Source organism: Pantherophis guttatus, chromosome 17 (genome assembly GCF_059756535.1).
Source record: "Pantherophis guttatus breed Tessera chromosome 17, ASM5975653v1, whole genome shotgun sequence".
Lineage (NCBI taxonomy): Eukaryota > Metazoa > Chordata > Lepidosauria > Squamata > Colubridae > Pantherophis > Pantherophis guttatus.
In genome coordinates, this window is record NC_142079.1 from 10,133,982 (window position 1) to 10,152,919 (window position 18,938).

Here is an 18,938-nt window from a genome sequence, read left to right on the forward strand (position 1 = left end):
ACACCCCAATAATTTAAGAACAGATTTAAAATTTATGTATTAAAAGAGGGAGGAGATTAGGCCAAGCCTGCTTGATGGAATAAAAGAGTCTTCACAGCGCGGCGGAAGGTGCGCAGATCCGGGATCCTCCGTATCTCTGGGGGGAGCTCATTCCAGACGGTAGGTGCCCCCACAGAGAAGGCTCTCCCCCTAGGGGTCGCCAGCCGACATTGTTTGGCTGACGGCACCCGGAGGAGTCCCTCTCTATGAGAGCGTACTGGCCGGTGGGAGGCTATTGGTGGTAGTAGGCGGTCCCGTAAATAACCAGGTCCTAAGCCATGGAGCGCTTTAAAGGTGGTAACCAAAACCTTGAAGCGCACCCGGAAGACCACCGGGAGCCAGTGCAGCTCGCGCAGGAGAGGTGTCACATGGGAGCGCCATGACGCTCCCATTACCACCCGCGCGGCCGCACTCTGCGCCAGTTGGAGCCTCCGGGTGCTCCTCAAGGGGAGTCCCATGTAGAGAGCATTACAATAGTCCAGGCGGGAGGTGACGAGGGCATGAGTGACTGTGCGTAACGAGTCCCGATCCAGAAAGGGACGCAACTGACGAATCAGGCGAACCTGATAAAAAATCCTCCCGGTCACGGCCGTCAAGTGCTCTTCTAAAGACAGCCGTGAATCCAGGAGGACGCCCAAGTTGCGAGCCCTCTCCGTGGGGGCCAGTGATTCGCCCCCAATAGTCAGAGATGGCGTCAACTGACTATACCGGGACGTCGGAAACCACAGCCACTCGGTCTTGGATGGGTTGAGCCTGAGCCTGTTCCTCCCCATCCAGATCCGTACGGCCTCCAGGCACCGGGACATCACTTCAAGGGCATCGTTGGGGTGATCCGGGGTGGAGATGTACAGCTGGGTGTCATCAGCGTACTGATGGTACTCCACCCCGAAACCACGGATGATCTCGCCCAGCGGCTTCACATAAATGTTGAACAGGAGAGGCGAGAGGACCGACCCTTGCGGCACCCCACATATGAGGGGCCTCGGGGTCGACCTCTGTCCCCCTGTCAACACAGACTGCGACCGGTCAGAGAGAAAGGAGGAGAACCACCGTAACACAGTGCCTCCCACTCCTAACTCTTCCAACCGGTGCAGCATGATACCATGGTCGATGGTATCAAAAGCCGCTGAGAGATCTAACAGGACCAGGACAGAGGAGCACCCCCTGTCCCGAGCCCTCCAGAGATCATCAACCAACGCGACCAATGCCGTTTCCGTGCTGTACCCGGGCCTGAAACCCGACTGGAACGGATCCAGATACGTTGTTTCATCCAGGTGCTGGGGGAGCTGTTTCGCGACCACACTCTCAACAACCTTCGCCACATGGTGGGTGGACCCTGGTGGGTGGACATGGTGGGTGGACCCTGACCACATGGCTCCAGGACCCTGCAACCGTCATAAATATGAATCAGTTGTCTGAATTTTGATCAGGTGACCATGGGGACGCTGCGACAGTTTTTTTTTTCAGCGCCGTGGTAACTTTGAATGGTCGCTAAACAAATTGTTATAAGTCGAGGACTAACTGCATATCCCTGTGGACAATACTTCTGAATTATTACTAGGATGCTAAACAACAAGGCCCTATTCAGCGGGACAATGTTCTGTCTATCACAAGACTGAAATCCTGTCAAACAGGATTTCCAGTCACCATGGAAAACAGCTGTTACTTAACATCTGCCTAGTTTAACCCCGAGAATGCCCAGAGAGAGGAAGGGTCCAAGGTCACTTTTTTTGTGGCCTGATCATTAGTGATCCCTCGGCTAAACCACCTGGTTTCGACCTACTTCGTTCTATCTGCTCGAAATGGAACAGAACTTAGGTGTGATCCTGGAAGAAGTGCTTCTGGCCCGTATCAATGTTGTGTTGTTGTGGTGCCACAATCACAGTGTTGTTGTGATTGTGGTGCTGATATGGAGACTAGATGCCCTTTCTGACCCATACATGGAGTTTGCAGCAGATATTTTTTTCTTTGCACCTTAGGCAGTAGTGGGTTGCAAATCCCGTCGCTACCAGTTCGCTTGTGGGTGCTCGGGTCTGTACAGGTGGGCGGAGCCTCCCGCCGCCACCAGTTCGCCTGATCTGGGGCGAACCTTTAGCAACCCACCACTGGCTCTAGGAGAGAAACATCTGCCTCTACCTGGGATTGAACTCTCCACCTTCTGAATGGGAGGCGAGCGTCTGTACCACTAGGTCACCACGCTGCTCACCTCTGAGCTACAAGCCTTGATGATTCAAATACGACCTCACTCCAACTGAAGAGGGGAAGATGCCAGAACCTGGGAGGCTGCTGCTTGTTTTGAGCAGGAGCTGGCTGAGGCCGCCTGGGAGCAACCACTGTTGGTGATTCATAAAGCGAGCCTCATCCCGCTGAGTGACTGCAAGTGGGTGCAATAAATGAGCTTATGACATTGGGTGGGAAGTAACGCCCGAAGGCGTTTCAGATCCAGGACTGATTACACAAGTATTGGAGAGGGAGGGAGAGAGAGAGAGAAATTGAGAGAGAGATTGAAAGAAAGAAAGAGAAAGAAAGAGATGGAGGGAGGGAGGGAGGGAGGGAAAAGAAGGCAAGGGAGAGGGAGGGAGGGAAAGAGAAACAGAGAGATGGAGGGAGGGAGAGAAAGAGAGATTAAAAGGGAGAGAAATTGAAAGACAGACAGAGAGAGCGTGGGAGGGAGGGAAAGAGATTTCAAGAGAGAGAAATTGAGAGAAAGAGAGAGGGGGGATTGAGAGAGAGAGAGAGAAAGAGACATGGAAGGAGGGAGAAGGAGGAGGGGGCAAGAGAGGGAGGAAGGGAAAGAGGAACAGAGATTAGAAGAGAGAGAAATTGAGTGAAAGAGAGAGAGAGAGATGTAGGGAGGGAGGAGGAGGAGGAGGCGGGAAAGAGAAATGGATTAAAAGAGAGAAACTGAAAGAGAGAGAGAAGTGGAGGGAGGGAAGGGGAGGGAGGGAGGGAAAGAGAAACAGATTAAAAGAGAGAAAGAGAGAGAGAGATGTAGGGAGGGAGGAGGAGGGGAGGAGGAGAAGGCGGGAAAGAGAAATAGATTAAAAGAGAGAAACTGAAAGAGAGAGAGATGGAGGGAGGGAGGGAGAAGGAGAGGGGGACGGAGAAGGAGGAAAAGACAAATAGATTAAAAGAGAGGGAAAGGAGGGAGAGAGAGAGAGAGAGAGAGAGAGAGAGAGAGAGAGAGAGAGAGAGAGAGAGAGAGAGAGAGAGAGAGAGAGAGAGAGAGAGAAGGATCCCATGCCCTGTCACTTGCAGAATTACAACCTCAATAAAATTTCATTGACTTTCGCTACCTGCTGTATGGCTTGCATTACACTCTGCTAATTATACAGCTGTTACTTTGGGCTATAAAGAAAAGAAAGGAGGATCGATGCCAACCATGCTTTCTTTTCTTTCTTTCTTTTTCTTTTAAAAAAGGAGGGGCCCATAAACAAAGCTGCTAGGGAACTCTTCCAGTTGCATTTTTTATGTTTATGAACTAGTTTAACACGACAGGAAAGTAGAATGGCGATAAAACGAAAGGCCCACAAGGCCACGTAGAGCCATCTTTGGTGCCAATGAAGCGAAGGTGGTATTTTTTTAAATCATGGCCTCCAGTGAGCCAAGGTCCCTTCCAGCTTCTGTTCTGTTCTGTTCTGTTCTGTTCCGTTCCGTTCCGTTATTCTGTTCTGCTCTGTTCTATCCTAACCTATCCTATTCTTTCTTCTCTGCTTCTACTTCTCCCATTTTTTTCTCCTCCTCTCTCTTCTCTTTTCATTCCTATTCTATTCTATTCTATTCTATTCTATTCTATTCTATTCTATTCTATTCTATTCTATTCTATTCTATTCTATTCTATTCCATTCCATTCCATTCCATTCCATTCCATTCCATTCCATTCTTTCTTCTCTGCTTCTACTTCTACTTCTCCCATTCTCTTCTCTTCTCTTCTCTTCTCTTCTCTTCTCTTCTCTTCTCTTCTCTTCTCTTCTCTTCTCTTCTCTTCTCTTCTCTTTCCTATTCCATCCCATCCCTATCGCTATCCCTATCCTATTCACGTAATCTGGGAAATTTTCTACATACGGTCCAATCCAACAAGACCATCCATTTTGGAGGGGACCGAAGACTATAAAAAAGGGCTGTCCCTCTCCTTTGGGAGCACAAAGACTAGGCCAATTCTGCCCCTCGAATCTCCAGACCTTCCCCTGGTAGCGATAAAACAAGGCCCTACAGATTGACAGGCGGTGGGTGTCCTTGGCCTGGCATTTCAAAGGTGTTCCCTGCTCTCTCTTTTTTTTTTGAGAGACAGAGAGAGAGAGACGGCAGAAGCACTTGCAAGTTAAGTCTTTTAAAATTCTCTTTCTTAAGACTTAATATTTCACCCTGACAGTGGGAGAAAGGAATTAGAAGTGCCAGCAGCTATCCAGATAGATGTTAAAGCTCCTTTTTCTCCCCCCACTCTCCTCTCCCTCCTCCAACTTCCCTCTCCTGCCACATCTCCCTGGCTTCAGAGAATATTTTCCCCTCAAATTGGTTTTAAATTAAAGGAGGTGATGAAGGCAATGTGCAGTCTCAGCATTTTCCCAGGTGCACTTAATCTAATTTCATTAAGGAGATCAGAACCGGTGATTGCTACAGCCGAAACATTAAGTCTGTCCATTTCTCCCCCCCCCACCTCCCCTTTTTGGTATAAAAAACCATTAGCTCTGTCAAAGGATAGGCGGGTGGGCTGTTTATTATTGGAGATGAAAGCCCATTTTGCTTCCCCAATAAACTGTCAGGAGCAGTAAGCCACAAATTAAGTCAACCGCTGTCAAAAGATTCGGGGCAAGGAGGATTCCAACTGCGTTTGACAAGGGAGCTGCCTCCAGAAGTTGTGGATACGACAACACTGGAGCTGTTTCAGGAAGAGATCGGAGAACCATGGCATAAGGCCTCCTGCTTGAGCAAGAGGCTGGACCAGAAGGCCTTCAGAAGTAGTGGGCATTCCATCACTGGAGGCTTTCAAGAAGAGATCGGACAATTGTTTGCCAGAAATGGCATAAGGTCTCCTCTTCAACCTCTTCAGCAGGAGGTTGGATGAGAAGACCTCCAAGGTCTCATTCAACTCTGTTATTGTGTTATTCTGCTTCTGTTTGAAGAAGACCTCTAGACTTCCTGATGTCCAGCCTTAACTCCTTCCTGATCTTTTTGGTTGTGAACCTACCTTCTGGGGCAGTGTGATATTCTGCCTCTTTCCCATCATATATCATCTCTTTGGCCATCTGTTCTGTTGGGAAGAGAACTGGACAGCTATTTGTCCAGGACGGTATACTATAGGGTGCCTTGTCTGAGCAGGGGGTTGGATTAGAAGACCTCCAAGGTCCCTTCCAACTCTGATTTTCTGTATTCTGTTATTCCGTTTACAAGGAAGTTGAAGAAGGTGGAATTTCAACAACACAAACATCCACGGGGGTGAAGGAGGGCAAGGGATGTCATTTGAAGGACACCATCATGTGGGTAAGCCTCAACATAGGACCGTCCTTATGTTCCAAGTAACCTCACACTTAACACCACAAGAACTAAAGAACTTATAATTGACTTCAGTGATGGTTCCAGGTTATGACAACCTCGGCCAAAAAAGTGTTCCAGAATCCGCCTTTGCAATTAGAACTGTTGCACTAAGCAAAGAGGTTGCATTTACAAAGCTTGCGGTGTCCTATAGTCCCACATTTGCAACCTCGCCAGCCGGCTTCCTGCAATCGAGGAAGGTGGATTCGCTCAGTGACCATGAGATTCACTTAACAACTACCCTGGTTCTCTTTTACGACCATGGTAAGAACGGTTGCAAAATCGGGCCCAATCCCATGGTAGCGACTTACAACGGAGATTTCGGTCCCCAGTTTTGGCTGGAAGTCGAGGGCTACCTGGGGAGCCCCCTTCTGCCTCCCTGCCACACCCCATATCTCACACGTTCAGGTATTAGCAAAATTTGTACTCCCATTATGGAGGGATGACAAGGAGAAATCACTCATCCCCTCGTTTTGGGCGGCTTGCCTTTTTGCCTCTGATTTTTATTTATTTATTTATTTATTTGGGACAGGATGCCGTTTAGCCGAGCAGATTAACAATCTGCTCCCTCCCCCCACCATTTCCTAGAAATGCTAAAGCAGGTAACAGACAATAAGAGGAACTGTTGATGTTTTATATTACGCCATTATGTTAATGTTCACTAAAGTATGCCATGAGCGCTCTCATTACATGTGTATAAACCAATTCTCGGTGGTGTTATTCCTGTGCTAAATGCTATAACTACATAAATCTTGAATTAATGGAGACTTTATAGTTGTTAAAAAATGAAGGGTAATTGCTATCTGTTAATGCTGTTGGAGCGAGCAAAGGAAATACATCTAACTGTATGTGTATATATATATTTCAGGCAGGGAGATTTGTGAGCTGATGGGACATGGCCACGTTTAGGGCAGAGGTGGGATCTGCCGGTTCTCCGAACAGCCTAGAATCGGAACTACCGGTTCGGACCAGTTCGCCTGAACCGGTAGTTCCGATTCTGGGCTGTTCGGAGAACCGGCAAATCGGACCACCATCTGGCCCTGCCCCGCCCATTTTTCGGGCCGTTTTCAACCACTGTTTGGGTGGAAAACGGCCCCCACAATGGCCTAAAATGGTCTGAAAAATGCCCACAAAACAGGCTGTTTTCATGCTGTTTTTTGGCCAACAATTGGCCTGAAAAACAGCCCAAAAACAGCCCAAAAAAGGCATGAAAACGGCCCAAAAAACAGCCTGAAAATGATCTGAAAAATGCCCACTTTTCCAGGCCGTTTCAGGCTATTTTTCCGGTCAAAACTGGCCCGAAAAATGGCCTGCAAATGGCCCCCAAAACGCCCCCAAAACAGCTTACGACCTCGACTTACGACCACAATGGAGCTCAACATTTCTGCTGCTAAGCGAGACAATTGTTGCAACTTTGAATGGCCCCTAAATGATCTGTTTTAAATCAAGGACCCCCTGAGGTTAATTTCCAAAATATCTGAAGGGAAAAAGGCTGAAGAGGGTGGGATTTCAGGGGTAGGGATAATAAATTTGGAGGGTGTATTTTTATTTTTATTTTTGGTCTTCCTAGAAATAGAGAAGGAAGAATACGTGAAAATTTCCTGCAGCTCTAAGGAACGCTAAGTTTCAAGGGAATATTAAGATTTTCCCAAAGCAAATTCCAACTTTCATTTCCCTTTTCTCTCAAAGCAAAAAAAGAAAAAGAAAAGCAAAGGGGGAAATTACAATTCCAGAGTGTGCAGCTGCTGGAACCTGATGTTCAGCTGGAATACAATCCAAATGCGATCATTATCAAACCGTGGTTTGGTAGTTTGGTGGGGTTCTAAAGGCTGTGAGATCATCCACCCAAAAATATGTTGGGTTATGGAAAAAAAAAGGGGCGACTCGCAAAGCAAAACAAAGGTTGCCTTGGTTATGTGCTACTTGAGACATCAACACTCCCAAGCTCGAACTGGTCTTCTTTCAAAATATCGACTCTCGTCGCCAAATATACGTTTTTAAAGTCCCGAGGCCCTTCATGTGGTGCTGTTCGCAACTGGGAGCAGACCCAGCTGACACGACACAGTTAAGGCCACCTGCCAATAACTAGGATACAACTGACTTTGTTGCTACAAATAAACATATACGCAGACATGAGAGCAGTGTTCCAATATCTCAGGGGCTGCCCCAAAGAAGAAGGAGTCAAGCTATTCTCCAAAGCTCCTGAGGGCAGGACAAGAAGCAATGGGTGGAAACTCATCAAGGAGAGAAGCAATCTAGAACTAAGGAGGAATTTCCTGACAGTGAGAACAATTAATCAGTGGAACAACTTTCCTCCAGAAGTTGTGAAAAACACTGGAGGTTTTAAAGAAGATGTTGGGTAACCATTTGTCTGAAGTGGTGTAGGGTCTCCTGCCTAAGCAGGAGGTTGGACTAGAAGACCTCCAAGGTCCCTTCCGACTCTGTTATTCCATTTTATTTGTGTATCTGTATTCCCAAAAGAGCCTTGAGAATAGAGGTCCTGCACAGTTCAACGATCTGTCCTTGTTTAAACAAGAGATGCACATCGTCTCAGATAAGAAAGTGCATCTCAACCAATACCAAACAAGAGTGTTTTTTGAAAAACAAAACACACATTAATGGAATCCTTTCTTGCGTAAAGTAGGCCTAAATCCAGCGAGTTTCAAGAAGGATGCTTTTTTACTACTTCAAAGGTCCGACTTCGCACTATTTATGTTTCTCTCCAGAAGTTGTGGATGCCCCAATACTGGAGGTTTTTAAGAAGAGACTGGACAGTCACTTGTCTGAAATGGGATAGGTCCCCATTTGCAGACCTATGGCACGCAGCGCCCACTCTGTGGGCACACGAGCCATCGCTCCAGTTCAGCTCCGCTGCGCATGCGTGGGGGGGGGCAGAACGCTGCATGGGGACCGCGTGCACATGCATGAGGGCAGTGGTGGGTTCCTCCCAGTTCGGTCCGGTTCTCCGGACCAAAGAGAGAGAGAGAGAGAGAGAGAGAGAGAGAGAGGGAGGGAGGGAGGGAGGGAGGGAGGGAGAGAGAGAGAGAGAGAGAGAGAGAGAGAGAGAGAGAGAGAGAGAGAGAGAGAGAGAGAGAGTGTGTGAGTGAGTGAGTGAGTGAGTGAGTGTCAGGTTCAGCAACTTGGGTGGCTCAGCAATTTTTTTGTGTTCTTGGACATCCCAGCCAAGCAAATCATTCAAGGCTTTTCCTTGAGATGACAGATTAAGGTCGCCTCCTTTTCCAAAGCTTTTAACGGATGATTGGTGCTGGTTGGTGCTTTTATCGCTCTGTTTATTTAAACTTCCTCTCCAGGCTGATCTTCCTGTGTGTGTGTATGTGTGTGTGTGTGTGTGTATGTCTGTGTATATATATATATATACATATATATATATATTTGTACTTCTTGTGCTTTGACTGAGTTACAAGACACTTTCCGTCTATTTGTTTTAGGCGGTTTCTTAGCCCATCTTTCAATCCGTGGCTTTGAGAGCAGCTTGGCCGTTAAGCGTCAAGCAACCCAAAGACAATATGCGAAAAAAAAGAAAGAAAGAAAGGAATGACACAACACAGCCGACCCATTTAAAAGCTGTTTCAGAAATAATAGTTCAAATGTCTGAAAGATAACAGAGAAGACTTCCAAGGAAAGGGATCACCAATGAGGACCTCTTAATTGTTAAGTTTCAGGTCGTGATTTGGAAGACCTTGTCAGGTATGAAAGACCAGGTTCACACCTGAAGGTTCCATTAAACTGATTTATTGCTTAAAGCTTGTGCACAGGAATCTTCTCAACTAACGTAGGAGTTAGATAAGTGTCAGGGTTCCCACGGATGCCCTAATTAAATCCTGAGCCTCGAACCAAGCTTCAAAAGTGATCCAGTTATGTATTAGGAGCTTCATGTCAGCACGTTCCAGGTGAAGCCAACTCTGACCCCATGTAATTTACGACTGAGACTTGCCCCTGTTTCCCCCCTCTCCCCAGGGTGTGTTATCAGTCACATTCGCCAACGGAGCAATTTTGCAGGTTGTAGAGATCACTCCCCTCAGACTGCTGTGGGTAACCCTGGGAGACAGCCTTGAGAGAGATATGTCTGGAATATGCTTTTGTTTTTGGCTGCTGCTTCGCCATTTTCCCATCCCCCTTGCCTATGGCAACTCGAGGGCAGGCCAGGGATGCTTTGTGAGTTGACAATAAGGGTCAACAGCACTGGAGAAGGGTTGGGCTTAGTTCTCTTGTGACTAGGTAGGGATTCTAGGCTGATCCCCCTTTTTACTCCGCCCCCGGTTCTGCCATCTCTTCTACAGGTCTGGAGGACAGTACCCCTAAAGGACTTGCATGCTATAAGCAATGAATTGAAATCCTTTGAAGAAAATTAAAAAGCCAGATCAAATTTCTTTGGAATTGCATTTAACCCGCTGAAGGACAGAAGGTGGAATTCAAAGGAGCCCTGGGATTTTACAACTTGGGCATGGATCCCAAGCTGGCAATTCACATTTTGACCGGAAGCAAACAACCCAACCTTTTTAAAAAAATGAATATTTATCTACATTAAATAGTTGCAAGACAGCCACCGAGACAAAAGATGTATTACATCGTGTGTACCTGGTTTTTTGTTTTTTGTTGTTGTTTTGATTAAATGAATGTCGAACCTGTTACAAAATAAAGGACTGAAAAAACGTCTTGGCAAACTATTCTTAAAAATATAATACACAAGCCCAACTAAAGCATCTTGCAAAAACGCAGCTTTATGTAACAAGAACAGCCAACCTTATGACGTACGGTAAGAGTCAGGAGAGGTGTGGATGCAGCTCTGGGGTTAAACTAGTGATGGCTACAAAAAAAATATTTTTAATCACTGTTAAACTAGGATCTGTTTCTCAAGTTGTCCCACTGGAGCAGGGGGTCTCCAACCTTGGCAACTTTTAAGACTTGTGGACTTCAACTCCCAGAATTCCTCAGCCAGCAAAGCTCAAAGCTGGCTGAGAACCTCAAAGCTGGCTGAGGAATTCTGGGAGTTGAAGTCCACAAGTCTTAAAGTTGCCAAGGTTGGAGACCCCTGCACTGGAGTTTGTTCCAGGTATTACAGGCAGTCCTCAAGTTACGAGCACAACTGAGCCCAAAATTTCCATTGCTAAAGAAGGCGGTCGTTAAAGTGAGCATTGCCCCATTATACAACCTTTCTTGCCCCGGTTGGTAAGTGAATCACCGCAGTTATTAAGTTCTTAACACGGTGGATAAGTGAAACTGGCTTCCCCATTGCTTGTCAGAAGGTTGCCAAAGGCTGCTGTGTCACATGACACAGCAGCTGTCATAAATATGACTTGCCAGGCGTCTGAATTTTGATCACATGATCAAGGGGGGGGAATGCTGCAATGGGCATAAGTGTGAAAATTGGTCGTAGGTGGGAAAAATGGTCTCTTTTTTCATTGCTGTTATAATTTCAAATGGTTGTAAATTGAGGATTGTCTGGAACCTTGGAAAAGTCAAGTGGAGATTGCTGGATTAAAACACAAATTCATACCTACATCCTTTTCTCCTTCTTGCCCTCTAAAACCTTTGACTCGCCTCGCCCGATGACTAAAGCAGACATCAAACCCCCAAAAGTAAAAAAAAAAAAAAACAACCCCGAATCACTGCTACATGATAAGATTCGTTGCGCGCGGAGCCAAAACATAACCTGACAATTTAACAGCATCGTCTGCAAATTCAGATTCCTGGTTTGTCCATCTGCTTACTCCATTATGAAAAACTGACGTGTTTAAAGCCCTTATAAATAAAATATTGCTTTGCAAGTCATTACGGGAGGAAGACTTTCTCCAAAAAGAAGATGATAGAGGCATCGGCGTGGCCCTGAATTCATTTCCAATCAGAGCTCATTCATCCAGGAATTGATTCTTGTTAGCGACAAGCAGGGTTTTGTGTGTGTGTGTGTGTGTGTGTGTGTTTTTAAGGGGGATAAGTGTGTGCATCACACATAGGGAAGCTCAAAACAAAAGACAATTTAAGTAGCATTCAAAAGTTCAGAGGGAGTCCAGCAATTAATATTTCCAAAACCCGACAGCAGGATAGGCAAAACAAAATTATTACTGTAAGTAAAGAGAAGGGGTCTTACCTTATCGTCAATATCGCTCTCGCTGTCACACTGTAAATTTAAAAAAGAGAGAGAAAGGAAAAGAAAGGTTCAGTTATAATTGGTAGGGAAAAAAAGAAATCACGTGCACGCAGGTGTAATTCACCACTAAATCCTCTACTTTTCCTCTCTTCTACAATGAAAATCCTTGTGTCGAAGTTAATAACAATAACATATATATATATATATATATATATATATATATATATATATATATATATATATATATATATATATATATATATATATTTACTATCTTCATTTCTCAGGCCCTTTTCCATCTCATGAGCCAAGCAGACAACCTTTTAAATTCAGCGCCTGCTAAATTTCAACTTTCAGATGATTTCATTGAATCCAAGAGCTGGTTGGGTTCCACAACTCTTGAAGTTTCTTTTTTAGGAAGTTAGCACCCACCCCTCTCTTAGGAAAATGAGATATTTTAGGAAATATTAAAAGGGCAGAATATTTCCCCTAAAAGGGAGGCAGAAACTCAGCCCCTCCCCCACCTTTGTCAATGGGCCATTAAGGCCTGGACCAGTATATTCTACATAACAAAGATCTACTTCCTTCAGGCAGAGCCATAGTTTCATTACATCATCACCCAGCAAAAGTCAACCAAACTTAGCACACAGACAACCTACAAAGTTACTCCTGCATGGCCCCATGGGAGTCTGACAATCAATCAGAATACAAGCTCAAGTTCAAAAGCCCAGAGAGGGCATAAAACTCGGCACCTCTTCCATTTTTTTTTCTCTTCACCCAAGATCTTCAAGGCATGTGATCCTGTCCACCATTAAAAACCCTCTTTCCAAGCAGCCTCCATGTTTCCAGGGTCTTTCTCCCCACTTGGAACTGAACCCAGAAGGAGGTTTCTTCCAACACTTTTAACCCTGATGGCAGTTTCCTGACATGTTGAGGTTGCAAGGCAGGCAAACGGGGAACAGAAGCCAAAGTAAAGCAGGAGATTATACTTAAAAAACAAACTTTCCACCCCTGAAATCCAATCCTATCCAGGATTGGACAACTGCAGACCCAAAATGTTCAACCTGGCACAAAGCGTCTAAATATTTTCCTGCCCTTGTGATAGATCAGCATTTTCCAAACTTGGTGACTTTAAGATTGGGTAGATTAAGGTGTTGGTGGAGGGTTTCTGGGAATTGAAGTGTTCGGACCTAGGCTTCCTTAAAAAGCACGAAGCAGAATCTTGGTCCCTGAAAACATCTGATTATGTTTTCTAGGTTCTAAAGTGGCCAATTTGAAAAACGCTCCTCTAAGTCCTAAGAGAAAGAGCTGTTCTGACCCAGCTCACCAAACACGACAAACCCTCTGAAGTGAACTCAAAGATTCCTTTATTAGGAGCGCCGGCAGTCCCGGCAAAAAGTTTCTCTCTCAACTCAGGCTAACAAGTCTGTCCGGCAGGGAGATGAATCTGTCACATCTATTCATCTCCGCCCCCTGCCTTTTATCCCCAGAGCTAGGATGGGGCTTTGTTAGCAGCGGTGGCTCTTCTGTCCCAAGGACCGGCCCATAGATTTCCACTGCTCTCCTCTCCTCTGCCTTCTGTGCATCAGGCACTGGACCCAGCTGTTCCTCCTCCTCCTCCTCATCAGCCACCTCCAGACCTGGGGGCTGTTGACTCTCCATCTGAGGGCTGACGGGCGGCCCAGTCTCCACCTCTCTCTCTCTGCCAGCTCCATTCCCTCTTCCCCCTTGGAGCTCTCAGGTTGCCTTGATGCTGACCATGACTCCCACAACTCCTCCTCCTCCTCTGAGTCGGCTGCTGGAGGGGCCGGCGGCCCACAACAAGAACAACGGCCCTCGTCCAGCTGAACCTCTGTGTCCAAAACCCCCAACCCCGTACAGCGGGGAAGGCCTTTGTGTCGTTTTACACCGAACACGCTTACTAGCTTGGCAAATGAACCGCCCGTGTTTTCAGCTGTACATATGGCAGGATAATCACAGGTTGGAAATCCTTCAGGATGCACCGAGCGGAGGTAGCTGGAGACCGGGAGAAGCATTACCACTTCGCCACGTAAAAATAGAGCTATTTGGATTGCTATCTGGGCAGGAAAATGACCTATGAACAGCAGGGGAGGTTTCTCCATTAAACTAGGAAGTTTCCCATCACATGCAAATGCGCTTGCTTGCTCGAGAAAGCCATCTCTCTCCAGCTGGATGATTTTAGCCAACGGATATGAATCAATACAATACTTTTAGGTAGCGTCGTCAAAACCCCAACAACCCTGGAGAGAAATCCTGAACTGCACCAGGTCTCTTTTCTCAGTCTCCTCGGAGAGCAATTGCACAGCCTGGTTCCCATCAAAACCGATCCAAAGGCCAATCAATTTCCTAGAGAGACCCGAGTCAGCAGTTATCGCTGCATCAGTCAGCCGGACTTGTTCTGGAATCGTCGGAAGACGCGTTCTGACAACGGAATAACACCCATGCTGTGAATTAGGCTTGTGTGTGGGGGGGGGAAAAACCGGGATAGAAATAAAATTTGGAGCCAGGCTCCCTGGGAGAACGGAAAGAGCCCTTCCCCTGCATCCAAGTTCCTTTCAAAAGTGTGTCTACTATGCGAGGTGCAAATTTCATAGAACATGCAACATAGAATAATAAGAGTTGGTAGGGACCTCGGGAGGGTGTCTAGTCCAACCCGCTGCTTGAGCATGAGACCTTATATGGTATCATTTCAGACAAATGATTGTCCAGTCTCCACAACCTCTGTGTTCTGCTTCCCCAGCAGCACGAAGCCGAGTCCTCGTCCCGATAAACCCCTTTTATTTAGTTGACAGTGAATTCCTCTCCAAAAAGTCTTTCCTCTCCCACAGTCTTTCAAGATAGTTCACCATTACCGACCTTTATCAGGCTTGGAGAGTGGCCAGGCCGATATCTTTCAAACGCCGCAATACTTGGCAAGAATGCAGGAATGATCTAATTGTCTCCTGCAAACTCCACTCCCCTTTCGCTCCTCTTTTATTCCCTCTGGGAGGGGCCGTTCATCGTCCACCTGTGGCCTTACTCCCAAGTCGACCCTTGTTCTTTAGCTGTTCCTTTTGTCTGGCAACTCTGTGCATGCGCACACTGGGAACAGGCTCCAGCTGTTCCTCTGCCTCACTAATATCTGACTCCGAAGGCAGCTGATAACTGTCGGACGGCCCTGGCCCCCTCTCTGCCTCAGATGCAGAGCCCTCATCAGAGCCCTCCCCAGACTCCAGGGCTGGTCCATGTTCCTCCCCAACCTCCTCACTGTCTGAATCTGCTGCCAGGTTGGCTGATGGGCCACAATACTCTGGAGGCAAGTTGTTCTACTGATTAATTGTTCACGCTATCAGGAAATGTCTCCTTAGTTTTAGGTTGCTTCTCTCCTTGGTTAGTTTCCATCCATTGCTTCTCGTCTATGCCCCCCTCGTCTTTGTTAGGAGACCCTCAAACATTGGAAGACAGCTATATGCCTTCCCTAGCCCTTCTTTTCGTGAGGCCAGACATACCCAATCCCTGCAACCGTTTTTCGTACGTTTCATCTCTTCTTCAATTAAATAGTTCACCTCTCCATTCTTTGCAGGCCAGATCTGATCATTCTTGCATTTGTTTTTCCCATTTTGTTTTTGAATTCTGGGAAGGCAACTCATGATTTCTTATTCTCAGCTTGCACGGTCACCTACGGTAAATGGCCCTCCGTATTTAGAAAAGCATTCTGGAATCCCAAAAGCATGGTATTGAATTTTTTTAAACACAGATTTTTAAAACGGGAGACCCAACCCTTTTCGGGTCTAGCTTTAGTTGTTTTTCTAATGTCATCTAAGTTTTTTTTAAAAAAAAAAAACAAACACACTAAATAGCTGCTTTCTGATTAAAGCTGTGCAAACCCTGAAGGAATTTAGCAGGTGAAGAAGGCAAGGAAAGGAGGGGGAAGAGTTCCTTTCCGTCTTTTAGCCACAATGGAAGGACAAAAGCCGTTGTCAAAACACACAGCTCAAGAAAAGTTGAAGAATGTCAAGGACAGGCAGCTCTGGAAGACAAAGGCCTCAATTACCTGCATTTTCCTCCAGGCTGTTAAAGCTCCCCAGGTTTATAAGTAAATCTGTAAACAGTCCATTGTATTTTGTTCATGAGGGCTTGTAAAGGGATTACTGCAGAAGGTGCCAATTGCCTCTTAATTCTGCCAAAAATGTTTCTAAAGAAGATCTTAATTGGCCTGGGTTTTTACTCCCCGCTAAAAGTCATGACAAGTTTAATCCTGGATTCAGCAAAGGGGAATTTAAGAAGGGAAAGAAAAGAAAACAAGGAAAGAAAAGAAAAGAAGGAAAGAGAAAAAATGAAAAAGAAAATGGAGGAGGAAGGGAGGGAGGGAGGGAGGGAGGAGAGAAAGCAAAGAAGGAAAGAAGGAAGGAGAGAGGAGCAGGAAGGAAGAAGAGAGGGAGGGAGGAAGGAAACAAAAGGAAGGAACAGAGGGAAGGAGGTAGAGAAGGAAGGAAAGAAAGAAAGCAGGGAGGGAGGGAGGAAGGAAGGAAAGGAAGGGAGGGAGGGAGGGAAGGAAGGAGAGAGAAGCAGGAAGGAAGAAGGGAGGGAGAAAGGGAGGAAGGAAGGAAACAAAAGGAAGAAAGGGAGGGAGGGAGGGAAGGAAGGAAGGAGAGAGAAGCAGGAAGGAAGAAGGAAGAGAAGGAGGGAGAGAAGCAGGAAGGAAGAAGGGAGGGAGGGAGGAAACAAAAGGAAGGAACATAGGGAGGAAAGGAGAGAAGGAAAGCAGGCAGGCAGGCAGGAAAAGCCAAGACAGCAACTGGGTGGGTGAATTAAGGAGTTTATTTATTTCTTTGCATTTTATATTTCTTAACCGCCCACCTCTATCAAAGAGGGGCTGTTTGGGGGGATGTCCATGGAAAGGGTCTCTAGGTGCAAAGGTGACCAGGGAACACCAGGTGCCAAAATCCAGCCTTTCGTATCAGGTGGGAGGAAAACCAGACCCCCCCAGAAAACCCAAACCTGCAAAACAAAACAAACAAAAACAAAAACAAAAATCCGCGAAGGGGCAACGCTCTCATTTATTTACCCACAAAACCCGGCGGAGGCATCCCTCCATCTGCGCCACCTTGCCCATTATCCTTTAACTAGAGAGCCCAGAGGAGGGAACGGCGGGCATCCGTCATTCCCTGCCACCCAGGGGAAAAGAGCTATTAGCGGCTCAAAGCTGTACATCAAGCCACGCCACTAAGCGGAAAATGTTCTCGGCTGAAACAGAAGGCCCGCCCCGAGACCGAACACGACGACGGAAAACGCCCGGCGTATTTGACTTCAGACGAAACACCCTTCACTTTAGGCCTTCTTCCTGGCACCTTCTGGAGACCAGGATGAAGAAGAGGCAAGGGTTCAGGTGCCCAGACTCAGAACAGAACAGAATGAACAGAGTTGGAAAGGACCTTAGGAGGTCATCTAGTCCAACCCCGCTGCTCAAGTAGGACAGTCTATATCAGGGGTGTCAAATTTTCTGACAGTGAGAAAAATCAACCCATGGAACAGAAGTTGCCTTCGGAAGTTGTGGGAGCTTCATCATTGGAGGCCTTCAAGAAGAGATTGGACTGCCGTCTGTCAAAAATGGTGTAGGGTTTCCTGCTTGGGGGGGGGTTGGACTAGATGACCTACAAGGTCCCTTCCAACTCTGTTAATCTAATCTAATCTAAACTCAAGGCCCGCAGGCCGGATCTGGCCCGCAGGGTGCTTAGCAGAGGTGGCTTTCAGCAGGTTCTGACCAGTTCTGGAGAACCAGTAGTGGAAATTTCGAGTAGTTTGGCGAACCGGTAAATACCACCTCTGACTGGCCCCGCCCCCATCTATTCTCTGCCTCCCGAGTCCCAGCTGATCGGGAGGAAATGGGGATTTTGCAGTATCTTCCCCTGGAGTGGGGAGGGAATGGAGATTTTACAGTATCCTTCCCCTGCCATGCCCACCAAGCCACGCCCACCAAGCCATACCCACAGAACCGGTAGTAAAAATTCTGATTTGCCCCGCCCCCATCTATTCTCGGCCTCCCGAGTCCCAGCTGATTGGGAGGAAATGGGGATTTTGCAGTAACCTTCCCCTGCCACGCCCACCAAGCCATGGTCACCGAACCGGTAGTAAAAATTCTGATTTGCCCCGCCCCCATCTATTCTCTGCCTCCCGAGTCCCAGCTGATTGGGAGGGAATGGAGAGTAGTAAAAATTCTGATTTGCCCCGCCCCCATCTATTCTCTGCCTCCCGAGTCCCAGCTGATTGGGAGGGAATGGAGATTTTACAGTATCCTTCCCCTGCCACGCCCACCAAGCCATGGCCACCGAACCGGTAAAATAATAAAAAAATAATAAAAAAATTATGAATACCACCACTTGTGCTTAGATCTGGCCAGTGGGGCCGCCCTGAAAACAAAAGAAGAAACTATGGAAGATAGAGAAGAAGCCTAGAAGATAAGACCAAGATGTCACAGGGAAGGGAGGATTGATATATTAAATGTTTGTCTTAAAAAATAAAAAAAAATGACTAAAAAAAAAAAAGAAAAGAAAAGAGGGAAAAGGAGAGGAAGAAAGGGGTAAGAAGAGTAGGCGAGAGGGTTAGAAAAGGAAGAAAAAGAGAGTAGTGGGGGAAGGGAAGGGGAAGGAGGAAAGGGAAGGAGAGGAGGAATGAAGAAAGTAGAAAGGGTCAGAAAAAGGAAGAGAAGGGAAGAAGAAGAGGTAAAATAAAAGAGAGGAAATGATAAAAGAGCAGCCCCGAACAATTAATAAATAATAATTAAAAATAGTTAAAAGATAAGAGGAATGATTAACGATGGATAGGAGGCTGTACATTTAAATGTGTTTATGAGAAATAAAAATAAAAACTTTTCAAACAAAAAGGAAAAAAAAAAGGTCTTAAACTGGGGCAAACAAGAGAAGTTCTCGCTTAACAAGAGAACATTTAAGGCTCCATCGCAGCCGTAAGTCGAGGACTGTATCTGCAGAGGTTTGAGGAGATGGGGGAGGGAGGCAACCAGCTTTATCATGAGCCAAACAGACCGAAAAAGAAAGGAGACGACGGGGACCCAGGGCAGCTTCCACACATCCCGCATCCTTCCCAAACTGCCAAAAAAAAAAAAAAAACCCACCCCACCACAACACACAATTGCCAAGCTTCCTCGGAGGGAAGCCCTGATTGATGGCCGCAATTTGGCCACTGCTAAGGTCCCTCCAGTAATTTTTTTTTTCCTGTTGGCAAGGAAGGTTGGGCTGCT

General features: G+C 46.6%; 1 protein-coding gene across 15 annotated transcripts in view; it reads right to left on the reverse strand.

The window, feature by feature from the left end:
• FBRSL1 (fibrosin like 1) overlaps positions 1–18,938 on the reverse strand; it is a 604,346-nt gene that overhangs the window by 229,663 nt on the left and 355,745 nt on the right. For all 15 annotated transcript variants that reach the window (XM_087880274.1, XM_087880269.1, XM_087880273.1 and 12 more), the window contains exon 5: positions 11,681–11,710. In XM_087880274.1, the coding sequence (XP_087736400.1) occupies positions 11,681–11,710 (30 nt within the window). The remainder of the gene's footprint in view (positions 1–11,680; positions 11,711–18,938) is intronic.